We start from the raw sequence: 20,833 nt of genomic DNA, 5'->3' as shown, positions 1-20,833 counted from the left end.
CGCTGTCCCTCAGCTCTTCAGCTCAAGGCTAGCACTCTACCACTTGAGCCACAGTGCCACTTCCAGCTTTTTTCTTTTTTCTTATGTGGTGCTGAGGAATCGAACCCAGGGCCTCATGCATGCAAGGCAAGCGCTCTACCACTGAGCCACCTTCCCAGCCCCGTTCCCTCATATTTTGATAGTCTGTATATCAATTGTTCAATCAACGTCTGTGCAGTGAATGGCTTAAGAAATGAGTCAGTGCTTTTATTAAATGCATAAACCTATTTGTTAGGTTTGTCTTTGGGTAAATGTGCTAAGTTCCCTATACCATACCACCATAAGCATCCATTGGCAAAGTGTTCTTTCTTGGGCCATTCAAGATTGGGAAAAGAAGGTACATGTTTTTGTAGCATACACTTCTTAGCCACAAATTGAATTGGCCTCTCCATAGTGTCTGGGTTGAGTATATGCTCCCATCTCAGCTGTGAGTCCAGGACTGGTTGATCCCTCACCTGGCTTAGACACAGGAACAGTTCTTCAGCTTATTCACTCTTCCCCTAAATTTTCTGAGAGTCTTGTCCTGAGACTTTTGCCACCAACTCTTTCCATTCATTATAAAAATATTGTATGTCATGTTTGCTGGAGGACACCTAAAACAGAGCAAGAAAAAAGACACTGTTCATTCTATATACAGGAATTCCTAGTACACATGTGTTGGGCAGTGATAGAGGCTGATATTTCCAAAGGATCAGAGCTGTCCTCTTACATCAGGAAGAGTTGACATACAGATAAGAGTCTCACGGACTTTCCTGCCTGGGCTGGCTTTGAACCGTGATCCTCAGATCTCAGCCTCCTGAGTAGCTAGGATTATAGGCATGAGCCACCGGTGCTCAGCCGACCACCACCCTTCTTTTGGTACATGAAGGAACGTAAAGGGAAAACAATGGGCCCAGCAGAGTTGTGAAACAGGCCAAGCTTATTTTCAAGAGAACTTAAATCCTCTGTCTCTAATTTCTATCATATCCAAGCTACTCTCCCTCTTTGTCTCCATTCTTGAATCAGAACTTGGATGTAGGGCCTGAAGGAGTGACCAGTGGCACGAGCCTTGGCATTTAGGAAAAGCAATACCATTCTTTTTTCTGTGTGCACGCACGTGTGTGTGTGTGTGTGTGTGTGTGTCTGTCTGTCTGTCTGTCTGTCTGTCTGTCTGTCTGTCTGTCTCTCTGTCTATCTGTCTCTCTGTCTGTCTGTGCTAATACTAGGGCTTGGACTCAGCACCTAGGTGCTATCCCTTAGCTTTTTCTGCTCAAGACTAACACTCTTCCACTTGAGCCACAGTTTCTTTTTGCTAGTCAATTAGAGCTGAGTCTCATAAATTTTCCTGCCCAAGATGACTTTGAAGCCTATTCTCAAACCTCAGCCTCGTGAGTCATTAGAGTTCTAGGCATAAACTGCTGGTGTCCAGAGCAATGCCATTTTTTTTTTGCCAGTCCTGGGGCTTAAACTCAGAACTGGGGCACTGTTCCTGAGCTTTATTGCTCAAAGCTGTTACTCTTCCACTTGATCTATAGCTCCACTTCTGGCTTTTTGGTGGTTAATTGGAGATAAGAGTCTCATTGACTTTTCTGCCTGGGCTGGCTTTGAACTGCAATCCTCAGATCTCAGCCTCCTGAGTAGCTAGGATTGCAGGCATGAGCCACTTGAGCCTAGCTCAGCAATGCATTCCTATGGAGAAATGTAAATATTGTAGCTTCAGAACCAGAAGGAGACATATAAGTGGGAAATGGACACCATCCCTCCTCACATACCTCTGTCCCCTTTTCCCTGCCCAACACAGAGTTGGGCAGAACCTGAGAGGCCTGAAAGACTGTTCTTCCCTCTGGGGATGCAAAACGAGTCTCATAATTTTGAAAGCAATTAAACCTAATGTTATAAACTATCTGTTTCCCAGTGCCTGCTAAAGGTTCTTATCTCAGCACTGGAGCCTAGTTGTCCAGGAGGATAATCAGAATATTTGACATGGGAAGCAAAGTGGCCACAATTGCAGTCTTGTCTCTTAAAGCCCTACTATGCCAAGCATAAGATCAAGGGGATTTTACAGTCCCTGGGAAGTTCCAGGAAGTGGCTGTTGAGCCACCTCCCTTCTATATTGTAACAACTAGCACAATTGACCTCAGGGTGAACAACTGAATTTCAGTCAGCCCTGCTTTCATCTTTCCTTACTTGCCTATTGCTGCATTCAGCCTTTCTTTTCTATACCCATATTCCAATTTTCCAGCCAGAGGTTCTATCACCTCCTCCTGAGTAACGCTCAATATGGGGAGCATGTGATCAAATCATTAATGGCCTAAGGAAACCACCTTAGACCAAGCCAGATTTCCCCCAACCTGGGTGAGCATCAGAATCACCAGGCAATGCCCAAAATCAATTGCCCTGGCAGGTTGGAGTATGTCAGGTGACAAGCACAAAAGGAGGTGGTGATTCCTGCTCTCCTCCTAGATCTGCACTCCACAGGAAACACTGGGGGCAGCTTTGATCCAAATACTCATGTGTTCTTGGAAGAGAAGTGGGTATAGAGAGCCACTCACAATGGGCGTTTCCTTCTGAGGTATGCAGAGAGCATGAGCAGCAACAGCACGATGATGGCTAGGATGCAGGCCACTGCAATGGCGGCTGTAATGATATTCCTCTGTAGGAAGCGCATCAGTTGCCCACACGGCTGACTCCTATATTGGATATCTAAATAAGAAGGCACAGGGCAGAGTAGACTAAGGGCTGACCCCATGTACATCCCTGCCCAGTCACCCATGACCAGGAGCAAATGCAAAGACAACCTGGTGGCTAGCTAGCCTATTAACTGCTAACTGCAGGAAGGACTGGCATTGCTTAGGGCGATAGACCCATATGTATGCTGTCCAGAGGTAAAGTGAGATGCCAAAAGTTTGGGCTGGCCAACAACAAAGCAGCCAAAAAGAAGGCTCAGACCACGTGCTGGTGGCTTGCCCCTGTAATTCTAACTACTCAGGAAACTGAGATCTGAGAATCACAGTTTGCAGCAGCCTGGACAATCTGTGAGACTCTTATCTTCAATTAACCATCAAAAAGCTGGAAGTAGTACTGGCACTCTACCACAGAGAACAAAGGGATAGCATCCAAGACCTGAGTTCAAGCTCCAATACCAATACAAAAAAAAGTGGGGGGGAAGGAAGGAGCCGGGCACTGGTGGCTCACGCCTATAATCCTAGCTACTCAGGAGGCTGAGATCTGAAGATCACGGTTCAAAGCCAGCCTGGGCAGGAAAGTCTGTGAGACTCTTATCTCCAATAAACTACCAGAAAACTGGAAGTGGCGCTGTGGCTTAAGTGGTAGAGTGCTAGCCTCGAGCTGAAGAGCTAAGGGATAGCACCCAGGCTCAGAGATCAAGCCCCACGACCAACAAAAACATAAAGGGGGCCGGGGCTGGAAAGGTGGCTCAGTGGTAGAGTGCTTGCCTTGCATGCATGAGGCCCTGGGTTCGATTCCTCAGCACCACATAAGCAGAAAAAGCCAGAAGTGGCGCTGTGGCTCAAGTGGTAGAGTGCTAGCCTTGAGCTGAAGAGCTGAGGGACAGCGTCCAGGCCCAGAGTTCAGGCCACATGACCGACCAAAAAAAAAAACATAAAAGGGGAAGAGGCTGGGAATGTGGCTTAGTGGTAGAGCGCCTTGAACATAGAGTGGCTCAGGGACATTGCCGAGGCCCTGAGTTCAAGCCTCAGGACTGGCAAAAAAAAAAAAGGAGAAGGAAAAGGAGATTTAATAAATCACAATTTGTAGAGGTGAGATCATGCACAAAGATCTGAGTTCTATCCCCAGCACCCTCAAACAATAAATAAAACAAAAACAACTCTTCTCTGGTGCCCCTCCTCTCTGCCCTACCAGCTTCATTCCTTGCTGGAGTATATGTACAGGTTAATTTTATCAACCTGATTGAGTTGAAAGATGTCTAAGAGATTAGTAAAACACATCTCTGGGTTTTGAAAACAGCCTTGTCTGTGTGGAAACAATATAAAGTAGCATCTTTTTAAAAAAAATGGTCAAACCTTAGAGTTTATTTAATTCATATTTGGTGTGTATATGTGTGCCAGCACTGGGGCTTGAACTCAGAGCCTAGACATTGCTCCTTAGCTTTTCTACTCAAGGCTGATGCTCTATTATTGAGCCACAGCTCCACTTCTGTCTTTTTGCTGGTTAAGTGGAAATAAGAGTCAAACAAGCTGGGTACCAGTGGCTCATCCCTGTAACCCTACCTACTCAGGAGACTGAGATCTAAGCATTGTGATTTGAAAAAGTCCCCATGAGACTCTTATCTCCAACTAACCACTCAATAACTTTGAGTTATGGCTCTAAGTGGTAGAGTGCTAGCCTTGAGCAAAAGAGCTCAGGGACACCACCCAGGCCCTGAGTTCAAGCCCCATGAATGACCAAAAGAAAGTCAAGCAGGTTTTCCTGCTGTCCTGGCTTCAAACCACTATTCTCAAATCTCAGTCTTCGAGTAGCTAGGATTACAGGAAGGAGTGAGCCACATACACCTTACTTAATCGTTTTAACTGCAGCCAATATGTTTTTGTATGTAAACTGAAGATTTGCTGATGTCTCCTGGGGTAAAATACTATGAAAGGTACAAGATAGTCTGCAATCATCTGTACTGGATTATTAGTTCATGCTATAGGTATTATTACCTGGACTAACTGTTTCTTGAATTATTTCTTCAGCTTGAGTAGTTAATTCATCTTCTGCATGTCTGTTGAAGAGAGAGAATTCCTTATCCCTTATTTCTTCTGAAATGTAATCTACAAAAAGCAAAAAGATATGTTGCCATTGTTTGCATCCTAAAATTCCCAAAGGTTCCTGTGTTAAAGGCCTGGCCTCCACAGTGGTTCGATAAAAGAGTGTTGAAAGCTTTAAGAAGCAAGGGCTTTGATGTCGGTATAATTTGTGGAGGAGATGGGGAAAAACAAGTCGTTTAAGGATACAGGTGGACCCGATGCAACTATGAGAAGTACAAGTTGTCACGTCAAAAACGAACTTTACAACTTTGGTGCGGGTGGGGGAGGGGGGATTGGGGGAAGGGGTGGGAGGAGGCTGGGAAGGGATGTGAAGGGTAAACAAAGGAGGAGGCTGCAATGCTTGATAAGAAATGTACTCATTATCTTGCCCATGTAATTGTAACCCCTCTGTACAGTACGTTCACAAAAAATTAAAATTAAAATTAAAAAAAAAAAGAAGCAAGGGCTAATGGGAGGTCTTTAGATCATTGGGGGCGTGCCCTTGAAGAGGACTATGAAACACCAACCTCCTCTTCTCTCTTTTACTTCTCAGACAAGAGGTGAGCAAAATTATCACCATGATGCACCACAGGCTCAAAAAAACAGGGCCAATCAATCATGAACTAGAACCTCCAAAACTGTGGCCCAAAAGTCAGTCATTTCTCTTCATGTTGATTAACTCAGATATTTCATTATAGTGACAGAAAGCTAACACATCCATGCTCATCTACAACCAACCATTGGCCTGTGATTAATTTCATTTTTATAAATTTTTTCTTCTAGAGTCAACATGAACAGCTGAGGGTTTGGGGATCACTTTTTTTTTTTCCAGTCCTGGGGCTTGAACTCAGGGCCTGGGCTTCTTGTGCTCGAGCGAGGCTAGCACTTGCCTTTCTGTTTATGTGGTACTGAGGAATCAAACCCAGGGCTTCATGCATGCTAGGCAAGCACTCTAACACTAAGCCACATTTCCAGCCTGAGAAATGCAGGATTTTTTGTTTCTGTTTTTTATTTTCTTTGGTCAGCTGTGGGCTTTAACTCATGGCCTGGGCGCTGTCCATGAGCCTCTTTGTGCTCAAGGCTAGCACTCTACCAATTGAGCTACCACACCACTTCCTTCAGACTTTTAATCTACAATAAACCAGCAAAACAAAAACAAAAAACCCAGAAGCAGAAGTATGGCTCAAGTAGGAGTCATGATCAAAAAAGCTAAGAGAATGAGACCATAAGACCCTGAGATCCTGAGTTTAAGCCCTAGACTGTCAAAAAAAAATTATAAATACAAAATTGAACATATGTAAAAGTAAAAAGATTGGTCTAAAGAACATCCAGCCAGGCGCCGATGGCTCATGCCTGTAATCCTAGCTACTCAGGAGGCTGAGATCTGAGGATCTCGGTTCAAAGCCAGCCTGGGCAGGAAAGTCCGTGAGACTCTTATCTCCAATAAACCACCAGAAAACTGGAAGTGGCGCTGTAGCTCAAGTGGTAGAGCGCTCACCTTGAGCTGAAGAGTGTAGGGACAGCACCCAAGCCCAGAGTTCAAGCCTCACGACTGACAAAAAAAAAAAAAACAACTTCCATGTGCCAATCATCCCAATCTTACACACACACACACACATACACACACATACACACACACACACACACACACACCATATTTTAAATAACAGGACTTATGGAGATAGAAAATCTGCCACCAATTAGCCGGGCACCAGTGACTCATGCTTGTAAGCTTAGCTACTCAGGAAGCTGAGATCTGAGGATCATGGTTCAAAGCCATCTTGGACAGAAAAGTCCATGAGACTCTTATCTCTAATAAACTTCTCAGAAGAAGCCAGGATTGGCAATGTGGCTCAAGAGGTAGAGCACTAGCGTTAAACAAAAAGAAGCTCAGGGACAGCACCTAATCTCTAAACTCAAGCCCCAGGACCAGCAAAAAAAATAAAGCCAAGTAAAAATGCAAGGTCTTGAATGTGAGTCCCTGTACAGGCACACATACACGCACACAAACACACACACACACACACACACATACAGACACACACATACAAATCTTGGGCTGGAGGTGTAGGTCAGTAGTAGACATGAAGCCCTGGATTTAATCTCCAACTCTGTCTAAATAAATAAATGGTCATTTCCCTTTTAGCTTCCAGCACAGTGCCTATGACCAAGTAGGAGAAATATGCAGTGAGATCTTAAAAGTAAGAGAATAAATCCTGAAGACTCTTGATGCAACTCATAAGAGAGTTTGAAGCAGAACCACCCAAGTAAACATTCTTATGGGCCAAAGCTGGAGGTCAACCAGCTGTGAGAAATCAGCTTCCAAAATGGCTCACTAATAGGACAGTTGACCTGCTTGCTGGCTACAGGCAGGAGGGCAGGATTCTACGCAAGGGCCCATGTTCTTTTAGATTGCTGGAGTGCTCTCTCAACATGAAGCTGATTTTCACCAGAGTGAGCAATCCAAGAGACAGCAATGTCATTTATGATCTAATCTATGAGTAGCCCACCATCCCTTTACAGATTAGTTTACCACCGCTCATTAAAACAAGTTGCCAAGTCCAGCCCATACCCATCTTGTCAAAGGAGAGGCAACAAAGAATTTTGGGTCATATTTTAAAACCGCTACAGGAATTGAAATCTATAGAACATACTTGAACAATGAAACTTCAGTTCTGTCTACATGAACGAAAGGACTTAATTTGCTACTTCAAGCTCTCTGAAAGAGTTGTAGATATAACAGAAGTCACAATATTTCTGAGCGATTTACATTCTACAAGATGTCTATAGTTAAATATGTAACTAGATGATTTCAAAAATATTAGATTGAGCCTACAAAATCAGATATGTGACTCTTTTTTAACCTACACATTAAGTTCACATTATTCTAATATTTTAATCCCAAAGGAAGTTTCCCAATACATGTTTTCCATTTTTGAACATTAGTTATTGTCCATACGAATGTCATGGCCAACTTATAGTACTATCCTTTCTCTTTAAAAATATATTTTATTGCTATTATAAATCGGCTTACAGTTATTTAAGTCAGGTAAAGAGTACATTTCTTCTTGGACAATGTCACCCCTTCCCTACTTTCTCCCAGTTTTTCCCTCCCAACTATCCTTTCTTTAAAAAAAAAAAAAAAGCAGCCGGGTGCCTGTAAATCCTAGCTACTCAGGAGGCTGAGATCTGAGGATCTTGGTTCAAAGCCAGCCCAGGCAGGAAAGGCCATGAAACTCATCTCCCCAAAACCACCAGAAAACCAGAAGAAACACAGTAGCTCAGGTGGTAGAGTGCTAGCCTTGAGCTGAGGAGCTGAAGGACAGAGCTCAGGCCCAGAGTTCAAGTCCCATAACCCACACACACAAAAAAAGCAAAAAATTGACCTTAAATGAAGTTTAGATTGACTGCTACACAGCTGAGACCTTGATATCTGGGGAAATAGAAGGTAGCAAGCCCCGTTTATACTTACAAAATGATCCTGCACTCAATTAAGTTAGGGAGAAAACTGTATAAAGCTCGTTGCTGGGGGCAGAAGGGTGGGGGTGGGTGCAGTAGTTGTGGGATAGTAGGGGAAAAACAAAGGAGGAGGCAACAATGCTTGATAAGAAATGTACTCATTACCTTGCCCATGTAATTGTAACTCCTCTGTACAGTATTTTCACAATATAAATAAATAAATAAATAAAGCAAGCTCATTGTTAAAGGATAGCTTTTGATATTAAGCAAACATTCTAGAAAAATCTATCAACATGACAGGTTGAGACCTGGCACAAGGTCTAGGAGGTGGTTGTATGCTTGTTCTAGGGCAGATGAACCCAATAGGGTACAAAAAGGGCTATCAGTAGGTTCTGCATTTGAAAATTCTTTCATACAGTGTGAATACTTACAGGGAAACACTACCTTCCATTGCTCCAGTGGTAATGTTATTTTGCTGGTTCAGGGGCTTGAACTCAGGGCCTTGAGTTCCCACTTGGCTTCCTGTCTCCCTTCGTGGCTGGCACTCTATCACTTGAGCCACACCTCCACTTCTGGAGAGTTTTTGGATGGTTATTTACAAACACATCTGTCAGATTTGTCTGCCCAGACTGGCTCTCACCCTCAATCCTCAGATCTCATCCTCCTGAGGTCTAATTATAGTCATGAGCCACTGATACCCAGCTCCAGTGGAAAGTTTCATTGACCCAGGTGGAATCCACTCAGCAGAACTTAGAACAGCTGAAGCCAAATTGTCCCACCCTGGGGACCCCAAGTTACTGGGTTACTTAGAAAATCTAAGGGGGTGCATCTGAGGATTATTGCTATGTGTGATGTCTGCAAAACTGTCTGCCTTCAAGTTCCTCCAGGTGTCCTTTACATTGATGTAAGTGGTGTCTCTCAAGGCATCTGCATTTAAAGATGAGCACTGACTCCTATTAGCCATCTGAGCTGCATCAGGTTTCTTAACCTGTTTCCACATAGAAAATAGAGACACAGAAGAAAAACTACATAGGACTTCTGTGTGAATTAAATGAGATAATGTAGTTGAAAACTCCAACATCTGGAAAACAATAAGTGCTCTGTATGTCAGTGTTATTACCATAATAGTGATCATCAATGTTATAGAGAAGCATACCATTCATTCACATACTTACTCACTTCTAATGTTTTATTAAAACCTTTTTATGTCACTACCCATCCCTGGGAACCAAACTGTGACTGTATCAGATTGTGTTATGATTTGCCCCCTGGACATTTCAATGTGTAGACTACAATGATACTAGTAAATATGAAAGGGGAAGCAGACAGCTCAGGAAATGAGAAAAAAAAGGCTTTAATTAGAAAATTCTGTTCATTTTTATAAAAGGAAGAGGTAGGATGTAGCTAAGTGTAGCATGCACAAACCCTTAGTTCAAACCACTGGGGGGAAAAAAAGAGGGAGATTGTAAATAAGTACTAGAGTTAAAAGAAAGTTTTGTCTTGGTTTCCCTGGAGGCATAATAGAAGTTGGGAAGTAAATTTATTCAAAAGTAATCAAATAGATAGTTTAAAGAAACAAAAATTCAAACTAAATAGCAAGCACTGTCACTCCAACTATATTATTAATTATACTTATACAATTAGCAATGAGATTGTATTATGCAGGGTCTAAGGGACATTCTTTAGGGGATGAGGTATGCTGGTACTATATAAACACTCCTGGGCACACAACACTTGACACCTGCAGGAACCATTTAGACTACCATAAGTCCAAATGGAACAACAAAGGATTCTAGGAAATGGGATAGCAACATGCAAATGAATTGAAGGTAGACCTTGATCTAACACTATATACAGCTATGATCTCAGAAGCCATCAAAGCTAAGTGGTAGAGTGCTCACCCAGCATGTATAAGGCCCTGGGTATGATCCAAAGTACTATAATAAATACATACATACATACATACCAAGAACCTATATATAAGACCTAAAACTATAAAACTGTTAGAGAAAAAAAACAGGGCAAAGACTTGGTGACATTCCATTTGGCAATGATTTCTTAGATATGATAGCAAACGCACAGACAGAAAAATAAAAAATAGGTACACTAAACTTAATAACAATGTAAATTTTTGTAAATTTTTTCTTGGTGTTAGATACAAGTCTGTAATTCCAGGAAGCAGAGGCAAAGAAGGGTCAAGAGTTCAAGGCCATAACCCAGAGTCAGTGGTTCCTGCCTGCTAGCTACTCAAGAGGCTGAGATCTGAGGATCATAGGTCAAAGCCAGCCTGGGCAGGAAAGTCCATGAGATTCTTATTGGAATTGGGGCTATGGCTCACTTGGGAGAGTGCTAGCCTTGAGCACAAAAACTCAGGGACAGGGGCTGGGAAGGTGGCTCAGTGGTAGAGCCCTTGCCTTGCATGCATGAGGCCCTGGGTTCAATTCCTCAGCACCACATAAGCAAAAAGAAAAAAGCCAGAAGTGGTGCTGTGGCTCAAGTGGTAGAGCACTAACCTTGAGCTGAAGAGCTGAGAGACAGCACCCAGGCCCAGAGTTCAGGCCCCATGACCGGACCAAAAAATAAATAAAATAAAATATATACATATATACTGTGTGTGTGTGTGTGTATATATATATATATATATATATATATATACATATATATATATATATATATAATAAAAAGAGTTCAAGGCAAGCTTAAACTGTGAGATGCAGTTTTTTTTTAAAAAAAAAGAAAAATTGAAGCTTTTTTGTGAATGAAAAACGACATCAACAGATTAAAAAATAGAGGTAGAAAATGTTTCCAAATCCAATTTTTGACATAGAAAATAATAGATTTCTAAAACTCAATAACAACAAAAATCAATACAGGAGCTGTGAAAGTGGCTCAGTGGTAGAGTGCTTGCCTTGCATGCATGAGGCCCTGGGTTCGATTCCTCAGTACCACATAAGCAGAAAAAGCCAGAAGTGGTGCTGTGGCTCAAGTGGTAGAGTGCTAGCCTTGAGCTGAAGAGCTGAGGGACAGCGCCCAGGCCCAGAGTTCAGGCCCCACGACAGACAAAAAAAATAAAAATAAAAATACAACAATGATCAAAAGACTTGAAGAGACTTTTTTCTTTCAAAAGGAAATACAGAAATGTCCAATAAGTACAAAAAATACAGTTAGGAGGCTACAATGCTTGATAAGAAATGTACTCATTATCTTGCCCATGTAATTGTAACCCCTCTCTACAATATTTTCACAATAAATAAAATAAAATGGGCCTTCCATTAAAACAGGGGGAAAAAATACAGTTAAAAAAATACTCCAGGGTCTGGGAAGGTGGCTAAGTAGTAGAGTGCTTGCCTTGCATGCATGAGGCCTTGGGTTCAATTCCTCAGCACCATATAAGCGAAAAAGCCGGAAGTAGTGCTGTGACTCAAGTGGTAGAGCGCTAGCCTGAGCTGAAGAACTGAGGGACAGTGCCCAGGTCCAGAGTTCAAGCCCCAAGACAGACAAAAAAAAAAAGGATTGGAATAGAAATAAAAAGATTTTTGTTCTCAGAGTCACTCACTATAGTTCTGATGTTCCGCCAAAGCATCTTTTTTCTCGTTGATGTCTCCTGCAAAATTTGGAAGAATAGAACATTAATCTGGGATCTCTGGATACATCCAGGAATATATGCAACTTACCTGAAATTCTATAAAGTATATACTATATCCAAAAAGGTAGAGGAAGTGGCGCTGTGGCTCAAGTGGTAGAGTGCTAGTCTTGAGCTGAAGAGTGAGGGACAGTGCCCAGGCCCAGAGTTCAAGCCCCATGCCCGACAAAAAAAAAACTCCAGATCACTAATTATTAAGAAAATGTATTAAGCCGGGCGCCGGTGGTTCACGCCTGTAATCCTAGCTACTCAGGAGGTTGGATCTGAGGATCAAAAGGCAGGAAAGTCCGTGAGACTCTTAACTCCAATAAACCACTAGAAAACCAGAAGTGGCACTGTGGCTCAAGCAGTAGAGTACTGGCCTTGAGTTGAAGAGCTGAGGGACAGCACCCAGGCCCAGAGTTCAAGCCCCACAATCAACCAAAAAAAAAAAAAGAAAGAAAGAAAAAGAAAATGGATCAGGATGCCAATGGCTCATGCATATAATCCTAACTACTCAGGAGGCTGAGATCTGAGGATCATGGTTCTGAGCTAGCCCAGGCAGGAAAATTTGTGAGACTCTTATCTCCAATTAAACACTAGAAAACCAGAAGTGGCACTGTGGCTCAAGTTGTGGAGTTCTGGCCTAGAACATAAAAGAGCTCAGGAACAGCACCCAGGCCCTGAGTTCAAGCCCCATGACTGACCAAAAAAAAAAAAAAAACAGCAAAGCAAACTACAATCAGATAACACCTCATACACATGAATATGACCACTATTTTAAAAAACTAAGCCAGGCACTGATGGTTCATGCCTGTAATCCTAGCTACTCAGGAGGCTGAGATCTGAGAATCATGGTTCAAAGCCAGCCTAGGAAGGAAAGTCCATGAGACTCTTATCTCCAATTAACCACCAGAAAATGGGGAGTGGAGCTGGTAGAGTGCTAGCCTTGAGCTAAAGGGCTAAGGGACAGTGCTTAGGCCCTGAGTTCAATGCCCACAACCAACAAAAATATAATAAATAAATAGCAACAGAAAATAACACATGTTGGCACGAGTGTGAAGAAATTGGAAAATTGTTCTATTACTGGTGAAACTGTAAAGTGTTGAACCAATATAGAAACATATGGCAGCTGTCGAAAAACTTAAAAATAGAATATATATATATGTATATATACAAATATATCCAATATATATGTGCACAAAAGAACTGAAAGCAGCTAGGTAGGTACTTCTCAGGATAGCTGAGAATATCCATTCAAAGCCAGCTCAAACAGAAAAGTTCATGAGACTCTTATCTTCAATTAACCAACAAAAGCCTGAAGTGGAGCTGTGGCTCAAGTGGTAAAGTGCTGCCTTGATGCCTTGAGTGAAAAGCTAAAAGACAGCACCCAAGCCCAGAGTTCAAGTCCTACTTACATACATACCCCCCCACCTTGCTCTCACACACATACATACACACACACACACACACACACACACACACACACACACACACAGAACAAAAAGCAGTATTTATATATCAACATATTCACCATGACAAAATGAAAAGGCAACAAAACTGATACATCAATGGATAAATAAAAAAGCAAAACGGGGGACATACAGACAGCATGCAACTATCTCCACTACTACTCAAGTTCATCCTGGAGATATTAGCAATGTAGTTAGACATGAGTTAGTCAGTGAGAGGCATAATAATGAAAAGAAAAAAAAATCACTGCTTATAGATGACATAAGCACAAGCTTAGAAGCAAGTAAGATGAGGATACAAAATTAAGGTACAGAAATCAGTTGCCTTCCTATTACAAAACACTAGGCAGAGCACACAATAGTCATTTTATGTAACTATGGATTGGGGTGGGGGCAGGTACTGGGATCTGAACTCAAGGTTTGCTCAGTTTTTTCACTAACAGCTGGCGCTTTACCACTTGAGCTACGCCTCCAGTTCCCACAATTGTCATTTTAAGGATCCTGTTATAAATTCATCCCTGAAAATCATCCAAGTCAATGTTTCCAAATGCCAGAAACTAGTCACTGGCTGACTTCAGGACTCACCCAGGGACTGTGCCTTAGCCGGGCCGGTGGCTTATGCCTGTAATCCTAGTTACTAAGGAGGCTGAGATCTGAGGATCGTATTTCAAAGCCAGCCTAGGCAGGAAAGGTTGTGGGAGTCTAATCTCCAATTAACCACCAGAAAACCAGAAGTGGTGCTATGGCTCAAGTGGTAGAGCGCTCGCCTTGAGCTGAAGAGCTGAGGGACAGCGCCCAGGCCCAGAGTTCAAGCCCCACAACTGACAAAAACAAAACAACAACAACAAAAAAATCCACAGCAGCTTCCTTCCTAGGCTCCACTTACAGAACTAATGCTAGCTGATGCACAATCAGATCAGAGAACCCCAGTGCCTGTGCCTACACTTGTACCTAGGAAGAACCTGTCTTTTCCCCCTCAAACAATGACAATTTACAAAAGAAGAAATACTTCCTGGGATAGTTTCTCATTCTGTCATTCACCAAAATCAGGTCAAGTAAGATGAGCCTTCCCTAACTCAGAAGGCTGCAATTCCACCAGCATCCCTCTGGGTGGCGCCTCAGGAATGTGTTCAGCCCCTCACAAGCCCAACCCCCCACACTCAGGGGAAAAGGGATCTGGTAACTGCATGGAACAGCGTTCCCTTGCTGGGCCAGTTCTTTCCCTGTCATGAACCTGCCTGCCAAGGCCAGACATAGGTCTGCTCACTTTACAGAAGCCGATTTTCACAGGGTATCACAGTTCCCTCAACCTGACCAGGGATTTGACATGCTCCCTAATGTGAGGTGAAGCACCGCAGTGCCAGGCCAAGCATCCTCTACAGGAGAGCGACTCCACCAGCCAGAGGCGCCATGGGCATAGCTGCAAACTTAGTTCTGAACTTGAAAGAGGAAAATAGTAGCTATTATGAATTGACCCCAATCCTAAGTTTATCCGCTTATGTTTACCATTTTGCGTTTTGTCCATTGGGTCAAGAAAAGATTCTGGTTCTGGAGACTTCTGGGCAACACTGATTTCTTTGATAAAGTGCATGAAAAAGAGAAAGATTTTTGTCAGTACATAGATACAAGCATCTTGACCCCTACATTTTTATATTCCGTTTCTTTTTCATTCTCTTTCTTTCATTTTTTTAATTTTTTTTTTTTTTTCTGTTCCTAGGGCTTGAACCTGATCAGGGCTGAGCTTTTTTTCTTAAATGCTACCACTTTCATCTTTTTGGTGGTTCATTGGAGATAAGAGTCTCAACGGACTTTTCTGCTTGGACTGGCTCCAAACTATAATCCTCAGACCACAGGCTCCTGAGTAGCTAGGATTACAGGCATGAGCTTGTAGCTAAGTTTAAATGCTAACATAGAATCCCACTTAAATGTGGAAATATGAGTTTTGAACATAATGACGAGATTGCACCTGACTGCTGATTGCAGCAGAGGTTGGGCAGATGTATCAAGACATGGGAATGCATATCTGTGTGCAACATACCAATGGGCTGCCACCAAGGACTGTTTCTCACTCTTAGTAGCTTGCTATTACATAATTCCATCATAACCACCTGTTACCATCTGGATATCTTAATTCTCTCAATATTGTTTCTTATTTTGGAGTATTTTTGTTTTGTTTCGTGTTAGTCCTGGGGCTTGAATTCAGGGCCTGGGTACTATCCCTGAGCTTTTAGGGGCTCAAGATTAGCCCTCTACCACTTGAGCCACAGTTCCACTTTCATTTTTTTTTTAATTGGAGAAAAGAGTCTCACAAACTTTCCTTCCCCAGGCCAGGTTCAAACTACAATCCTCATATCATAGCCTCCTGGGTAGCTAAAATTGCAGGCTTGAGCCACCTGTGCTCAGCTAATGTTCCTCTTTTTTGATGGTATGAAGTTGCTTTTTTCTCCATTGTTGTCATTTCTGTGGGTGTTCCCAGGGCAAGTCATGTTGTTCTTATTGTCTTTTCAAGGATGAAGGTATAAATGATTCATGGGTCTCTCAAACTACTTCATGCCCATGGAAATATAAAACATATTGCATGGGAAAAAAATTATTCTGCTACTTCAGGGTTCATGTGACCCAGGAATATGAGCTCCACTTGCAAATCAAGTGCCTGTCCCCTGATCAGCCCAGCTCACCTGGGCTGAGATGGCCCATGTCACCTAACTCTACACACAGGAAAACACCCCCAAATACACCTGACCCTACAATCATCTAACCCTATAGCTAATGGAAGGTTATAAAAAGGATGTTAGACAATTCTTTCCTCCACATGTCCATCTGGTATTGCTCCACCACCAGCTGGCTTCCAGAATGCTAAAATGATAGCATTGTAAGCTTAATATGCAGCCTAAGAAATATGGGCATTTCCTCTGTCAACAATATGTACTTGCCTTCATTCATGTCTGTCTTTGTAATCAGTCTGCCTGTTGTTCTGGCTTCATTGTGTACCATGTGGTGTGGATCTTTGGGAAACACCTGCAGTAGAATCTCATCTCAATGAAACAAACAAAGACATGTTAATGCCAGCAACACAAGACTGGTATATTTTGCTAGGTATCTAGCAGTCCATGAATAAGTAAGTAACTAGATGTGACACTGTGGCTCAAGTGGTAGAGTGCTAGCCTTGAGCAAAAGAAGCAGTGCCCAAACCCTGAATTCAAGCCCCAGGACTGGCAAAAAACAAACAACAAAAAAACATGAAGGGTATGAAGAAATGTAAGGCCAGGCACTGGTGGCTCACACCTGTAATTCTAACTACTCAGAAGGCTGAAATCTGAGGATTGCAGTTTGAAGCCAGACTGGGCAAGAAAGTCAATAAGACTCTTATCTCCAATAAACTATTCAGAAAAAGCTGGAAGTGGTGCTGTGACTCAAGTGGTAGAACACTAGTCTTGAGCAAAAAAAAAAACTCAGGGACAGAGCCTAGGCCCAAAGTTTAAGCCCCAGAACTGGCAAAAAAAAAAATTAATTTAATCACAGACTTTCTTTTGCATCAGTTAAGATAATCATATAAGGTTTTTCTTCATTCTTTAAATATAGTATACTGCACGTACAGACTTTTGTATGTTTATTCCAAGAATAAATCCCAAAAGGTCTAGTGTGCTAATATTTTGTTGTACATGGTTGGATATCTATTTACAAAGGTTATGCATTTGTTGTTTTCTTAGTTGTCTGCTTAGTATCAGGAAAATACTGGCTTCTTAAAGTGAATGAGGAAGGGCCGGGTACCAGTGGTGCATGACTATAGTCCAAGCTACTCAGGAAGCTAAGATCTGAGAAGCATAGTTCAAAGCCAGCCCAGGCAGGGAAGTCCATGAAACTCTTATCTCCAATTAAACAGCAAAACGGCCAGAACTAGAGCTGTGGCTCAAGTGGTAGAGCACCAGCACCAAGTGAAAAATCTAAAGGACAATACCCAAGCCCTGAGTTCAAGCTCCAAAACTGGCACACACACACACACACACACACACACACACACACACACACACACACACACAAAGCATCTACTGCATCACACTCTTGGGGTCTGACATCCTCTTTAACCAACACTTGATACATATTACAGTATAAATAAAAACTCAAGGAAAATAAATACATTAGCTCCTGTGAGGTTAGACATAGAGTGGACTACAGGGTGTAGGAGCCAATGGGGGTAAGAGGGGTGCTTACACAGGGAAGGTAGGCGGGTGTGTGATGGAGAAGCTGGCACAGGAGGCACCTGTGGAGAGAGGTGTGTCCTCCTCATTCACGTCTGGGCTGTTGCACTGAACTCTCCCCCCTCCCCATCCATTTGTTCCTAGTCTCTTCTTGGCTGCATTCTTTTTGTCCCATTGCTGATGTAAGTAGTGCAGGAGAGTGTTTTTGTCACAATGATTTACTTGGTTGGGTATTCCCAAGTGGACAGGTAGACAGAGAGGCATCAATTCAAAGTTTTGTGCACAATGTGAGCATGAAATTGGTTAAAATTGCTTTTGTTGTAGACAGGCAATCTTATTTTTAAAAATCAGCCATCTGTAGTTTACCTGGCCACTGCCCCAGCCACAGCGAGTGCTGCTTAGATATGGCCACACAGTCTTTTCTTTGTTCTTAAACATAGTTTGTTAGGGGCTGGGAAGGTGGCTCAGTGGTAGAGTGCTTGCCTTGCATGCATGGGTTCGATTCCTCAGCATCACATAAGCAGAAAAAGCCAGAAGTGGAGCTGTGGCTCAAGTGGTAGAGTGCTAACCTTGAACTGAAGAGCCCACGCCCAGAGTTCAGGCCCCACAACCAACAACAACAAAAATAGCTTTTTTAGATGTCAGATGCTTGTGACTCACACCTGTAATCCTAGCTACTCAGGAGCCTAAGATCTAAGAATTGAGGTTTGAAAGCCTACCAGGACAGAAAAATCACCAAGACCAGGAGTAGGGGCATGGCTCAAGTAGTAGAGTGCCAGCCTTGAGTGGAAAAAAATCAAGAGAGAACACAAGGCTTTGAGTTCAAGCCCCAGTACCAAGACACACACATACGTACAAAAGTAGTTCAATTGTTACTTCTATTTCCAAAAAGGAAGTAGGGAATCTTTTTTAATTCCCTCAACAAAGGAAAGGAGGTATGGACTTCTATCCAACAAAGTTGCCTGCTTCAGGGTTTGAGGGTAGAAAATAGTAACTTCTACATAAAATGCTGAAAATCACCAGGAATACACTAAGCTTTTCATTCAGCTCTCCTTGGGCACTGCCAGTATTTCACCAGTTCTTCAATGTTCCAGAATGATGGTTTACCATAGTGGATGCCAGTTCAACTGTTGTTTTGGTAAAGAGACAGAGACCTGGAGTGTCCCTACCCCACCATCTTCCATCTGGACCTTTGCTTTTCTCAAGTACTAAATGAGAGTTTGGGATTCGATCAATGAAGCACAGCTAAGAATCCCCAGAGAGCTTTAAAAATTATTGGTGCAAAAGTCTCCCCCACGCACCACAGGATCTGATTGCTGTGGGCAGGATGGGACATCTCATTTTAATTGTCCCCCAGGGAATTCCTAGATGATGGCCCAGCATGCTGCTGCTTCTATTGCTGCTCGCTGCTTCTGCTACTGCTACTCCCTTTGAGGAGCAGGGCCATGCTCCTCAATATGTTTATCTTCCTACATTTCACCTAATTTCCCAGAACTTACAGGATCTGATTTTAGCCCCCAAAGCAAGGCGTTTATCTTCCCCCTCAACGCAACAGGAACAGATGACTTGGGAGACAATGAAGGACAAGCAGGTGACTCTTCAGGTTTCACGGTAGGAGGTGACTTACCAAATATTTTAGCCAAATGTTCCTCTCGCTTAACTGCACTTGATGCAAAGTCAGAATTGTTTAAGCTGTTCGTCTGGAAGTGACCTATGGGAAGGAAATAAACCTTAGTTGGAATGAAATCTTGTGAAGAATCTGCATCTTGTGTTCTTTTTAAGGCCTATTCTTCTGTAAGGAATGTTAAGTGGAGCATCATGCAGTTGGCCTGAAGCCACCTAGTCTGATTGTCCCAGAGCATCCAAGAAGGATCTGTAAGCATCTCATTTCCAACACAAAGCTCATGTTCATGTGGTTTCCTACCGCCACATGCATAGCCACTGAATAATTTGTGCACATGGCACTGTTAACTCTACAAGAAAACTGGTAGAAGGGTCTGTACAGAGTATGTCAAATGACATCAAATGCAAGTGCTTTGATCAAATAAACGACAAAGGCACCGTTTTCTATTAACGAGACACTGGCAAATCATTTGGAATAGATCCTCTTAATTCTGGGAGCACTTAGCTAAAAAATGAGTTCCATATTGTGTTATCCAAAGGAACATAATAACACACAGCACAGAGCAAGCTAGCAAGATTATGCAGCCAAATACATTTCTTTGTCTTCAACAAATAGCTTCTGAAATGCATTGACAAGCTGGTTAGTTATAAAATGGCTCTGCCGATGGTCTTGTAATTGTAATACAGCACATCTGGTTTATCCTGATAAGTAATACCCTATGTTCCAATTTTCTTTATAATTTAAACAGCTTCTCTGCTATTTATATCATTTGGGGCTAATAGAAATGGGAGGTAAGGTTGTTTTAGTTAGTGAGTTTGCTTCCTCTGGCTTTGGTATTTGAATATGAGTGTTGAAGGAGAAATCAGCTCTGTTGCCTTGGCCAAATAGTTTACAAAGGCTGAAGTGAGGGTGAGGGTGATGAGGAGGAATGTGGGGAGATTCTGCTTTCCCAGGCCAGGGACTGCTACCCTCACAGGCAGTGGACTATAAAGAACTGAGGAGAGGAAAAGTTATTCCTCAGCATAAAGTTTGTTATAAGAAATGACGAGCCACTTCCAAATCAGGTGCCTGGTTCTCTAATCAGCATCCAAAATGGCAGGACCTACCTGACCCTACACATCAGGGATCACCCCAAAATACAGGGATAGTCACATGACTCCAGAGTTAATGGAAATTTATTAAAAGGATTTCAGATGGTTCCTTGCTCCTCATGTCATTCTGGTATTGCTCCACCCCTAGCTGAATTTCAGAATGCTAAAATGATAACCATCACACAATACAATGCATGGGCCTATGAAATAGGGACCCTTCCAGGACTAACAACACCTACTTGCCTTCATTCGTGTCTCTCCTTGTAATCAGTCTGCCTGCTGTTTTGGCTTCATACTTTGATGTGTCATATGGATCACTGGGAAACACCTGCAGTAGAATCTCATCTCAAGTGAAGCAAACAAAGGCATGTCAATACTAGCAAACACAGGACTGGTATACTTTACCCTCTAAGAACCTAAAGCACTCTGTGAATATGTTAATAAGTGTGGTAACTCCATGAGAATGAAATGCTGTGCTCTAAGATGCCTTGTCTTCACAAAGGAAACTTCTAAATGCCTAATCCATTGCTGCAAATTGTGATTGCATTAGACAGTCTATGCAGGTAACTTTATCCAGCA

General features: G+C 42.5%; 1 protein-coding gene across 1 annotated transcript in view; it reads right to left on the bottom strand.

Annotated features, from left to right (window-relative positions):
* Window positions 1-491: 491 nt before the first annotated feature.
* CUNH2orf92 (chromosome unknown C2orf92 homolog) overlaps window positions 492-20,833 on the bottom strand; it is a 36,838-nt gene continuing 16,496 nt past the window's right edge. Inside the window, exons 4-9 of the mRNA XM_042695360.1 lie at window positions 20,498-20,599; window positions 19,167-19,250; window positions 16,274-16,375; window positions 11,803-11,850; window positions 2,571-2,721; window positions 492-632 (exon numbers count right to left, since the gene is read on the bottom strand). Of these exons, the coding sequence (XP_042551294.1) occupies window positions 500-632; window positions 2,571-2,721; window positions 11,803-11,850; window positions 16,274-16,375; window positions 19,167-19,250; window positions 20,498-20,599 (620 nt within the window). The 3' untranslated portion in view covers window positions 492-499. The remainder of the gene's footprint in view (window positions 633-2,570; window positions 2,722-11,802; window positions 11,851-16,273; window positions 16,376-19,166; window positions 19,251-20,497; window positions 20,600-20,833) is intronic.

Source organism: Dipodomys spectabilis, unplaced genomic scaffold, assembly GCF_019054845.1.
Source record: "Dipodomys spectabilis isolate Male_0828 unplaced genomic scaffold, ASM1905484v1 ptg000187l, whole genome shotgun sequence".
NCBI lineage: Eukaryota > Metazoa > Chordata > Mammalia > Rodentia > Heteromyidae > Dipodomys > Dipodomys spectabilis.
The sequence above is the reverse complement of the archived record's forward strand: the minus strand, read 5'-3'. Positions and strand labels throughout refer to the sequence as shown.